General features: G+C 42.4%; 1 protein-coding gene across 16 annotated transcripts in view; it reads right to left on the bottom strand.

Moving 5' to 3' along the window:
- Positions 1-12,363, bottom strand: part of Myt1l (myelin transcription factor 1 like) — a 393,059-nt gene that overhangs the window by 55,466 nt on the left and 325,230 nt on the right. For all 16 annotated transcript variants that reach the window (XM_029484681.1, XM_029484687.1, XM_029484691.1 and 13 more), the window contains 2 exons: positions 11,444-11,565; positions 10,507-10,575 (listed from right to left, as the gene is read on the bottom strand). In XM_029484681.1, the coding sequence (XP_029340541.1) occupies positions 10,507-10,575; positions 11,444-11,565 (191 nt within the window). The remainder of the gene's footprint in view (positions 1-10,506; positions 10,576-11,443; positions 11,566-12,363) is intronic.

The raw sequence follows: 12,363 nt of genomic DNA, 5'->3' as shown, positions 1-12,363 counted from the left end.
ATCAGGCAATGGGACCTTTTCCCTGAAAGCTTTCCTAAAAAGACTGACAATCTTTTAGTGGATCCAACTGCTGTTATGTTCTAGGACTTTCTCCTAACTCTCTGCACTGGCTTTGTTGGTATGCTCTAAGTATGAAGGTTGAGTCCACCTGTTTTCTCCCAGATATCTGAAACCAGAGAGGGAGGGAATTGATTATGCACTATGACAGGAAGTCTCCTAAAAACAGGTATGACTCATGAATCCCAAGAGACAAGTCAGACTTCTGCTGCCATTTCTACAGACCAGATGAAAACACCGGTGCATCTATGAAACAAATGACTACCTGTAGTACTGGTCATAGAGTTTGTAAACCTGACTCAAACCTAGACACTTGAGAAGAGAGAATCTCAACTTGCTTCCATCATACCGGCCAGTGGGCATGTTGGTGGGATCATTTTCTTGATAATTACCATCTCTGGGCAGGGAGGCCTGGGCTATATAAAACACCGTAGCTGAGAAAGCCAAGGGAAAGCAAGCTAGTAATGAATATTTCTGTGTCCTCTGATTCAGTTCCTGCCTCAGGGATCCTGCTAGAGTGCCTTGCTTCCCTCAAAGAAAGATCATAATCCATAAGCTAAAACAAACCATGTTGTCCAAGGTGCTGTTGGTCAGTTTTAGTACACCATAGGGAAAGCTAACTAGGACATTATGTCTCACCCTATAGCATACTCGTGGTCAGGATCTACCCACAAAAGTCTCAGCCACAGAGAGGAGCATCATGTACCAGCCATGCAGATGAGGCAGGAGCCTCACCAGTGACACCTGCAAAAGCAACACTAGGCATCAGTGTTTATGTTCCTCACACTGCCTTCTTAGAATGAAAGCTTTGGTTATGTGGTCCTACCTTATATAACCACAAAGGGAAGAGACTGGAATCTCTATTAAGTAGAAAAGCACACTGCAAGGCTATAACTAATCAAAATATCAACATTTGATTATGAATATTTTCCTTTTCTTGCTTTATCATTTTTAATTTGTATTAGTTTTATATTCAGGCTTCATTTAAAACTTTCTTGCTTAGTGAACAGTACATTTTCTCCTTCACATATGTCAGTATTTAGTAGTTTATACATTGTTTTAACTAATTTTCAGTTGTTGTGGCCAAACAACATGACCAATGCAACTTATAAAAGAAAGTGTTTAATTTTGGGTTTACGGTTCCAGAGGGCTAGAGTCCATGGCCACCATGTTGGGAAGCATGGCAGTAAGCAGGAAAGTGTTGTACTAGAGCAGTAGCTTAGAGTTTACATCTTGATTCTCAAGCAAAAGGGAGGGAGGGGGAGGGAGAGGGAGGAGGGAGAGGGAGAGGGATGAGGGGAGGGAATTGTGTATGGCATAGGCCTTTGAAACCTCAAAGCCTGCCCTCAGCAACATGCCTCCTCCAACAAGACCACACCTTCCAATCCTTCCCAAATAGTTCTACAACTGGGGACCATGTGTTTAAATATATGAGGCTATGGTGACCATTCTCATTCAAATCACCATACTCCACTCCCTAGTCCCTATAGACTCATGGCCATACCATAATGCAAAATGCATTTAGTCTAACTTCAAAAGTCCCCATAGTCTTTCACATACACTTTGTGTATTTTTAAATCCTAATCAAGTGAATAGTAAAACATCATCCATACTTGACCACGGTAGGACAACATGAAGGATGGCTGCAGATGAAGTGAGAAGGAGCCATCGATGCGGTAACAGTGCTGGGGTTGGAGTGGGTTGGGATGCCTAACTAAACTTCCACACAGGCTCCTTGCTGGCTATGATACTGAGAGTTTTGATCTGAAGATTGACTTCAGTGACTATGATGTGCTTGCTGATTGATCCCTGGAACTCATGGTGGGAGAGAACTGACTATTTCTTCTGATCTCTTCATATATGCCCTATACACACACACACACACACACACACACACACACACACACACACACACACACACACTAATAAAATAAAGAATAGAAAGCTAGATTAAACAAGTCATGCATATTTGTATTCTAAAACCTATAAATATAACAAACAGAAATGAGAAATGCCATGGGCTTCACTGCCCTTTTCATGCAGAGCTGTTTCTACAGGAAGACATTACTAGCTGAAACAAGCTCCAAAGGAGATATTCAAGATCTGAGTGGAAGACTAGCTTCTAGTAATGCCTCACCATTCACCAACACATCTACTAATTACATTAGGTGTTTTCTTACTAGAAGGGCGCCTGAAGCCTCTTACTACAACTCCTTAGCTTGGGTAAGAATTTTGTACCTGTTTCAACACAATAAAGTTGGATATCAAAACCAAAAGTAAAAGAACCAAGCTTCACACTGAGTTGTGAATTACTCTCGTATAGGTCCTAAGCAGTGACATTTCCAGTTATTTTTCTATATAGCATACAAGGAATCCCCTGAGAACAGTAATACTATGAAACGCATGTCATACTCGGTTCCAATCTGCCTGGAACAACATAAAAACAAAACAAAACAACAACCCTTGCCGGGCAGTGGTGGCACATGCCTTTAATCCCAGCACTTGGGAGGCAGAGGCAGGCAGATTTCTGAGTTCGAGGCCAGCTTGGTCTACAAAGTGAGTTCCAGGACAGCCAGGGCTACACAGAGAAACCCTGTCTCGAAAAACAAAAAACAGACAACCAACCAACCCTTACTCTGTTTGCAATTCACTAATAGTGTAACAAAGACATCGAGGACCAAGATGGCAAACAATGAATAAGTTAGTCAGCTGCAGAAATAACATGCTCCTACATTGTGACTAGAATGTAAAATGACTAAGGACAAGGTAACAGAGACAGTGGGACATGACTCCCATTAACAGATTTGTGCTATGTCGTGGATGACCATGAACTCCTGAGCCTTTTGCTTTCACCTGCCGAGTGCTGGGATTACAAACATGGCTTGGCACAATCCTTTATGTATGCTGCACTGAGGAATGAACCATGCCTTCATATATGCTAGGAAGCACTCTACACACAGTGAAATCCTCCAAAAATTAACTAAGAACTCTGTCTTCAGGCACAGCAGCCTAATTTAGGTGGCTTGTGTCTACTGTGTGGGACAGTGTACAATGAACCTTCTGTCATTCCAGAAAGTTCTATCAAATTGTATTTCCACCTTATCAGAAGGTGTTTGCACTGAATTTTCCTTCACAAACAAACAAACAAGCAAACAAACAGGTAGGACTATCATATCAAATCACTTTGTGAGATCAGGATGTTCATCGTTTCTTTTTATAGGGAGCAGGATGTTTACACATCTCAACTATAAATAAAAAACAACTTATGAACTCAAGGGACTCGGGTAATTTGAGAAGGAGTCAGATGAAATCCAGTAGTTAGAAGAAAGATCTGCAAAAATGCAGCAAAGGACGGGAACACGTGGTATGTAAGTATCCTCAGACTGTCATTCTGGGAGAGCACAGGCCATGGGAAGAGTAAGTGGCTTACATACCAGACATGCAGACAAGTTAAAGCCATGGCACTGCCAGGAGTCCTTGCTTCCCCATCCTCTCATGCCTGCAAGCAGTCTCTGTCCTGTCTGTCAAAAATTTCCAATCCAGAAAAACTGAAAGAGAACCATGGCCTCTCCTGAATACGTCAGGAAAGAAATATTCTCCAACAAGCCTGTCAATAATTTCCCAAAGCGAACATCTACTTCATTTCTAATTTTGTTCATTTTACTCTGGATAACTATAAATTAGTGAAGTTTTTACATGATAAAACCCCCAGATTTACAATTAAAGTCCAGGCTAACTAAATGCCTACAACTGACTAGGCTTTCTGTCCTCACCCTGCATGGGCTGGCATCTGGTATAGATCCAAAGTCCCTGGAAATCTAAAGGCTTTTGCTTTTCGGAATTACCCCAGAGGAGCCATGGATGAATAAAAATAGGCTCACTCCTACTAAGTAGAAAGGGCTAGATATAATAAGCAATAAATTATGAAGAACATTCAGATACTTGTGTGTCACAAAAGGAAAATGCCTAGCCCAATAATCACAAAGTGTGTGTATGTGTGTGTATAAATCTATAGTATGTACTTATAACGATAAAAATCCAAATATAAGTGAAATACTTCTAAAATACATAAAATGAAAAGGGATAGGATATTGTCATTTGGCTAATATGCATCAAATAAACTATATAATTCCAATACCCTTTTCAAATAAGAAATAACTAATGCCACTTTTTTCTTAGTTTGAAATCAATGTATTATCATTGTAATATCATTCCGTAGTTTTTGATATCTGAATTAAACACTTCCTAATTTCTGCGCGAGGAGTGAAGTGTGCCTCAAGGTCTCACTCATAATTTAAGGTACTCTCCCAAGTTTGTCATTACAAACCTTAACAAGCACCAAGTGAAGGACGGGGAACAAGCTCTCTTGCCTGTGGAGGACAGACTCAACACTTCCCTCTCTAAGTCCAGGCTTAGCAGGTGAACTGCTGCAGTGCAAAGATATTCACAGTAGGTATCCAGGAAATGTAGCCAATTAAAGGTCAGCAGGATGCAGTGTCTGCTGAAGCCAGCCTCACTTTCATGAACTTGCTGATATTTCAAGTGATTCCCTGGCCAGCCTGGGAAGGCAAGTCCCCACTGAGAGAGCCAGGAGGAATGGCTTAATTTTGGCTTGATTTTTTTCATAGATGTGTAAGGCTTGGGGAGATCCTGTGTGTGTTCATTTTTCTCTTTTCTTTTCTTTTCTTTTCTTTTCTTTTCTTTTCTTTTCTTTTCTTTTCTTTCTTTTTTTAAATAGATGTTGGTGGAGCTAGAATGAGGGCTCTGCAATTAAGAGAACTGGCTGCTCTTCCTTGGACCCAGGTTCAACACCCAGCACCCACATCATTGCTCATGGTGGTCTATTATAACTCTAGTTCCAGGGGATCTGATCCCCTCTTCTGGACTTCTCTGGCACCAAGTACACAAATGGTTCATTAACAAAACAGATGAGAAACATCCGTACATATAAAAAATAAAAAATTTTAAAAGGATGATAAGATACTAGTGAAAAATTCAAGGTTTTCACTTTAAGTGCAAGATGGAGACTAGGGTTTGAAGGAGGGCCTTCTCAGTGTGGATAACCCTGCTGCCCCTCCGGATAGTGCCAAGGCATCTTCTGTGAGCACAGGAATAGCTCAACTTCCATCCTAACTTGAAAACTGCCTTTCTGTCAAGGATGGCTGTTGTTGCTTTCCTATAAGAAGTCATTATTTCGATACTGGCCCACATTCTGACTTATGATGGCTACATACATGCTCTGGACATGTGGAGGCAGTAGTAGGAGTGCTGGAAGGTAGGAGATATTTTTACAGTGCATGTTCCCTTTCTTTTCTTGGGCTGGGGAGACTCGAAGCTGGGGGAGCTCCTGGATCTAAACTCTTCAGCTGTCCCAAGCCTGAGCCATCATCCTGCCCTCTCCAGCGGTCTCTTGTGGAGACTTCTGCCATCATCCTGCTATAGTTCCGTCTCTGGCCTCTACCATTCCAGGATACTACTTGGAGCTCTGAAAACTAGTCCTTCTTCAGTGCTAGGACAATGTCTACCTCATGACCTTACCATGGCCTTATCTGCAGCAATCTCTAGCCAGCTGCATACGCTTCCCTAGGAATATTGTCATTTCAGAAACATCAACTCCCTTGACTATTTTCCCTCTCTGGTGGATGTTTTCTAAAGACCCAGGGATTACTAGACCTTGGCACTGTTAGCTATACTGGCATCCACTAAATACCATCTGAGCTAGCCCAGTGCTAGCCCAACCTACAGATATATATATATATATATATATATATATATATATATATATATATATATAAACTGAGGCAAGAAGAGATTACCTACTGCTAGGCTAAAGGGTCTATGGTCTGAATTTCCTGTTGTAGCAGGTATTTCATGAACAGAGTAGTTCTTGGTCGTAATGCCTGCTGTCCTTATATTATTTGAATCTGATGGTTTACTTTATGAAGTTGTTATAATCTGCATTGGAGGTTGTAAGGCACAAACACATAGCAAAGCGAAGTTGGGTCTGGATAACTCTGAAGTTTGCATAACATTGGTCTCTGTTCACTGTTTACTTGTATTGGTGTGTGTGTGTGTTGGGGATCAAGGTGGATGCTTTCAGTTACTCATTCCATCTTGCTAAACTCATACCTGACATTAAAACAAACAAACAAACAAACTAAATGGGCTCTTGAAATTAAGCTCCTGTCTTTGTACTTTAAAGCAAGCACTTTGTTGACTGAGCTATTCCCCAAGTCTATACCCTTCATCCTTCATGGAAAACCAGCACACCAGACACAGGGATTCTGAGAAGGCAGGTCATGTGAAGACTCCACTCGGCTCAAGTTTTGTTCGTTCCCTTATCTTCTGTGACCCTTGACCAAAATGACCTACTTACCCTAGCCTGGGTTTCTAGAGTTGTGCAATGGACTGGAGCATGCTTACAGCCTTTTCTCACAAAGGTGACAAACTGAAGAAACACTATCAACTGTCAAGATCCTGACAAGCAGGACATGTTTCACTGTGACAAGATATAGCTTCTCCTGAAATTTAGGGACAGAGAATGGGAGCAGTAGCTAATTCTCAGGGCCACTTGGGCCCAAGTCCCAACAGACTGTGTCCTGAGTGATCAGCAGAAGGACAGCTGTATTCTACATAAGAGACACAGTCCTCTCAAGAGGTGTCCTAGGTACCCAGGGCCAAGTCAGCTGCTGAACAAATCAATTTTCCTAACAGGACAGGGCAGGATATATAAATACTTTCCTCTATCATTCCCTTCAGTGGAGACCAGATCTCACAACAACTTTTGGTCATAAAAGAGGCTTACTTTACACAGAGGTCGACATACCTTTCTGCTAATAAAACACGCTTGTCTGTTAATAGCAGACACATAGGGAAAGTTCTGGATATTTACTGTTGTACACAGACCACTCTACAAATGAAGATGATGTCCTGGAGGTCTAAAAATGGGGAGTTTCCCATTCCCTTACACAGTGTGCCCTGGGCAAGAGATACATGAATAGACCACATGAACAGTCTCCTGCCCCTGCCCAGGGCTTACAGCCATACATGGAAACCAAAAATGCTCAAAAATAATAGTGAGCTTCAATATTTTGGCTCAGTTTTATTTAATTAATTCTTTGAATTATAGGTTATTTTAAAACAAATACAATCTGAGTTTTAAGGGTTGCATTTGGCCAAGATTCCTGTAGGTCCTGTAAATCCCAAGAACCTAGGGTTTGTGCTTATAGAGATTAGAATCTGTAAGCATGGACACCAAATTCAATAAGAAGTGGGACCTACCTGTCCCATCTCCATAATGATGAATCCCCAGTCAAATAACACAAGCCAAGACTAACCTCAGTTCAAAGTTGTTTTCCCAGCAAACATCCTCAAAGCAGCACTGGCAGTTTCCCTAAGCTAATGATACATCTAAAAGGACAGAAGGATCTGGCTGAAGTGTAAGCGGAAGCCTGTTCAGTTGGGGCCACTGTAAGGCTCATAACTCCTGTCTGAAGCTGGTTTTCTTGGCTTAGATTAGTTACTGAGATGGCTAAGACCCAACACAGGCTGGCATTTGCTAGTGGTCTGCCACTGAACATGACTCTTACATAGGAAAGGTACCTCGCTCGGTCAGGAGGCTATGACTCTTCAAAAAGGCTGCCATGGCTATAGCTGCCTTTGGAAAGTTTTAGACAATGACATTTGAAGAGGACAAATGCCCTTTAGAACTAGATTTCACATTCGCAGCTTCTCCTCAAAGGTCACCTTACTTCTCCTCACTCTGTCCTTTGCCTCTTGTGGCCTCAGTCTCATTCCAAGGGTGGGCAGGGATGTACATGGATGAACGGCGCTCCGTCCTCTGGCCCTCAGGTCTCCCTCTCCCCAGGACATGTGATGTGCAAAACACACACAAGGGGCCCAGGCACCACTCCACAGTGCTGGTAAGACTCATGAACATTTTAATGCATATTTAGCTTACATATTGCACACAATTAGGCACAAATGATTAGATTTCTTCTTAAAGCTATCCCACAGTGGCTGTCTTAGATGACTGCGCCGAGTGTCACCTATACAGTCTGAGAGTTTCCGGTCAGTGTGTCTGTCATTCAGCAGCTTTCATTTTGTCCAGGCCTAAGAACCTTCTTATAATGCTCACCTATAAAAACTCAGGGTTGTCAATGAAAAGAAGACAATTTCTAAGACATTTCATTTGGTAGTTGAGATCACTGGGACCCACTTCCTAACAGAGTTCGTGGTAGTAGAGGGTGTTGTATGAAGAATAAGCCGGAACTTGACTCAGTTTCTTACTCAGGTGAGCTGCGACTGTACAACTGACCACAGAGTCAATACAACTACAATGGGCACATTGTGAATTGTTCTAGGCTGCGGTATCTCTCAAGGATAATTTGTGCTGCTCTGTTTGGGAAAGTACACAGCAAACCTTCCTGATTTCTACAAGGAAATGATGGTCTGAGAGCCACCAGTGAAAAAGCTAAGAGAAAAGGCTATCATAGCATGACAGTGTATTTATTTATTCATTTATTTATTTTGTGTGTAGAGAACATATTGTCAAGTTATAAAGTGGCTGTTTAAGTTTTAGTCTCTTTAAAGAAGTCACCAAATCTTTAGTTTTGAAGTCCCATTAACAGAAACAGATCATTTTAGGAAATTAGTCAAGTTTAGATTTCCCAGCAGGAATTAAGCAAAGGTTTCCCAGCAGGGGGTCAAGCAAAAAAAAAAAAAGACTTATTTGCAAAGACAAACAGAAAATGTGTATAACTTAGATGAGCCCAAACCAGGCAAAACTGTCTGTTTTCTGGATGGTACAACCTTCTGGCGGGAAGCAAAAGAGGAGGGCACTGGCCAAGACTAAGCTGTCTGGAGGATGCGAGGGCAACAACTTCCTCTGAGGATGCTGACGAGAAGACCAGCCATCTCTCAAGATGAAATGAGACAAGGAGAACTGTGGCTTGGAGAAACGGCAGGTCTGCCTGAAATATTAGATGTCTGAAAACATTAAGCCCAGCACTAAAAGATGTAAGACAATGTGAACTACTCCATCAGAAAAGTGTTCTGGTCCCAGGTCTCAGAAACAGTAAGCAGTCAGAAGCAATGTACAAGTCACACAAAATCTAGTTTCTTGTTTACAGGTGGCCTGTTGCAACTGGAGATATACCAGGCTTTTGCAAAGAATTCCTCATCAAGAGATTCAAAGGAATGCTGCCCCATCCTGATGTGCTGGCCAAGATCCAAGTGCAGTTGGTTACATTTTGATCATGAGGGAAATGTGGGTTGAAGCCACAGCAAAAAGACGCCTGAGCAAAGTGTGCTGGATTGTTGCTCCTAAGGGTGTTGCTTTGAGCTGCTAAAGCTATTTGTCCATCAGGCACTGATTTAAATGCTGCTAGACCGTAAGGCAAGAAGAAGCCCTCGAGCTGCTCACAGTTTGTGAAGACAACGGCAAGGCAAGAGTCCTGCAATTGGCAGGAAGGCTAGTTCAGGACGTCAACGGCAAGGCAAGAGTCCTGTGTGCGACAGGAGGGCTAGTTCAGGAAGTCACTGAACATGAGCAGGTGGTCTATGGCACTAGGGCCCTGGACAGGGAGCCTGAAAAAAATGACATGGGTATCAAACAGAAGGCTATGCTCAGGTCACCCCTAGACTATGGTCATGGGGCTGGGGGTGGGGCAGCATCTTCCTAGCCATGCAGAGGACAGAATGGTAGGGAAGGTCAGGGAAGCAAGGGTTGTCATTTGAAGGGTAACTGCTGTCATCACGCTGTGCTGTCAAGCTTGGCCTTTTGTCCTTATAGACACCTCAGAGTCCACACTGAGTGGAGTGGGTAAGGTTTCAATGTTCTTTTTATCATTTCACTGGCTCCTTCTATAGCCTGCTTGAAAATGAGTGTTGTACACTCAGTTACAAAGGAGAACAGTCTCATTCTGCTGGTGCTGGCACTGGGCTTATCCAGATGCCAGACTTATGTTTCCGAGTTCTAACAGAGAGCAGAGGGAGCTATGGCGTGTGTGTGTGTGTGTGTGTGTGTATGTGTGTGTGTGTGTGTGTGTAGTTCAGTGTCAACACCACACAGTTTTCTGAGCTGTCACTGGCCTAGGCAGTGTTTAGAATGAAGACTACAAGTTTAAGGACTGGCTGTTACCAGGTAGATTTTTTTATCTCTGGCATCCATTTTTAAACATTTTAGACAATAATTTTCTGAACATTTAGGTAACACTGAAAACATTTTTCCTTGGGAGAAATGCATATCTGAAGACAAAAATTTCCAGATAGAAAGGGCATGATATGAAAGAACTGGAGAGCACCCAGCTCCACTCCTGGGAGAGCATTCCAGGCACAGATGTCACTGGAGACCCCTTCCCAGACAATCCACTTTCAAACAGGACACTGTTTTCTGTGAGCTAACAGCAATGTGACTCTTAAAAGAGATTTGGTGACATGAATGCTTACTTGAGCTCTTGGGAACTGGTAGCCAGCATACTTCGAATGCTTTTGTCCGCCAGGGGGCAGCCAGACAGACTGTAAGACAGGCCAGGAGACACAGTGAGTGGACCCTGAGGCGGCGGCAGCACCCAAACAACACAACACAAAGTTGAAATTAAAAGTTCAATGTAGAGGTGCAATGAGCCAAGTGCTGTATACTGCAGGATTGTATTACTAACTCTGAGTGCCATCAAGGGTGTGTTTAAGAAAGCATTTCTGTTAATAATTTGAAGAAAAAAAAATCAGACAAAATACATATTCTTTTTGGTTTAAATTTTTGGGAAGAATTTTGTGAATCTGGGTGTCCTAAGGTTAACAGTCCTTGTGTAACTTGTAAATTAGCATGCTATGAAGGGAAGCATACAGCACTCAGAGTGTTGACACAAAAGCCAACATTTATACTTTGACAGCATTGTTGAAGTAAGCTGAAAACAATAAATTGAAAGACAGAATCCACCATGATAAAAATGAAGTCACACCTTCTATGTGAGGTGTAATTACGAGTCACATGACCACTCCCATCACACCCTGGAGTTGGACATGTGCCACCAAACAAAAACGAAGACAGCCAGAATAGTATGTTAAAACAAACAACAACAACAACAACAAAACTTAAGAAGTTTCATTGTTTCCAGTTTAGCTGCAACGGGAGTTAAGCACCCTGGAGAAAGCTGCCAAATGCATAGGGTTAAATGAAATGGTGCCTGCACACAGTAGAGCATCACTGAGAGCAAGCAGGTTCAAGGCAGCCTTTGGCTCTGCTCAACTGCAGCTGGAGAAATTCTCAGGCCGCAAACGTGCATGCTCAAACAGCAAGGCCTGTTGAAACAGGTCTGTTTTTTAAAAGTAGGCCCGAGACAGGAGCCGTGTGAAGAACCAGCATGCCACCTTATGCTATGCTTACGTTATTAAGTCCTTTTTGCTCTCCTTGCACTGAGGGTACTTGGGTTTGGGACTTGGGATGGTCACCTCCCCTGGATACCGTCTTTCTTCCAGAGCCTCCTGGAATGGGTCCAAGTCTTCTGGCTGTAGACAGAGCACAGCTTCAGAACCATATACAGCAACCAAACTCACCAGCTGAAGGTCCCTGGCTGCATGGCTGCCCTGTCTGTTCTTTTGCATCTCATATTTAAAACCCAAATGTATCTTTATTGTGATGAGTTTACTTGGAAAACACAAGGTGATCTGCCCATGGATCGTGCTCAGGATCAGTGGAGAGTCTAGAAACCAGAGAAACTATTCTACCTGGTCTTTTTAAAAATCTAGAACCCAGGGCTTCCCTGGACAGTATGCATGTGTGTGGCTATGGCAAGAGACACCTTTTAGAGTGGATTTCTGGCCAGTCAATGGTCAGTGTTTCATGTATATGTACTTTCCACATCAAGGCAATGGAAGACCAACTATGTTAATGTTGTAATATAAACCAGTTTTTAAAAGTAAAGTACCTATTTTTGGTGATTCCATACAGAAGTAACCTAGGTTTTCCTAGAGAGGACAATGTTCACTACTCATATTTCCTCAGTCCATGCTACAAGCTAAAAGGCAAGTGTGCTTCTGAATGGTCTATTGTGAAGAGGCTTTTGTTACTGGAGGGAAGCTTAATTTTAATTAAAATAAATTTAGAAACTATTACTTCTTTCTTTTTTTAATTTTTAATATTTTTTATTAGGTATTTTCCTCAATTACATTTCCAATGCTATCCCAAAAGTCCCCCATACCCCCCCTCCACTTCCCTACCCACCCATTCCCATTCTTTTGGCCCTGGCATTCCCCTGTATTGGGGCATATAAAGTTTGCAAGTCCAATGGGCCTCTCTTTCCAGTG

This window comes from Mus caroli, chromosome 12, assembly GCF_900094665.2.
Source record: "Mus caroli chromosome 12, CAROLI_EIJ_v1.1, whole genome shotgun sequence".
Taxonomy (NCBI): Eukaryota; Metazoa; Chordata; class Mammalia; order Rodentia; family Muridae; genus Mus; species Mus caroli.
Note: the sequence above shows the minus strand (reverse complement) of the source record. Positions and strands in the feature narration are given on the sequence as shown.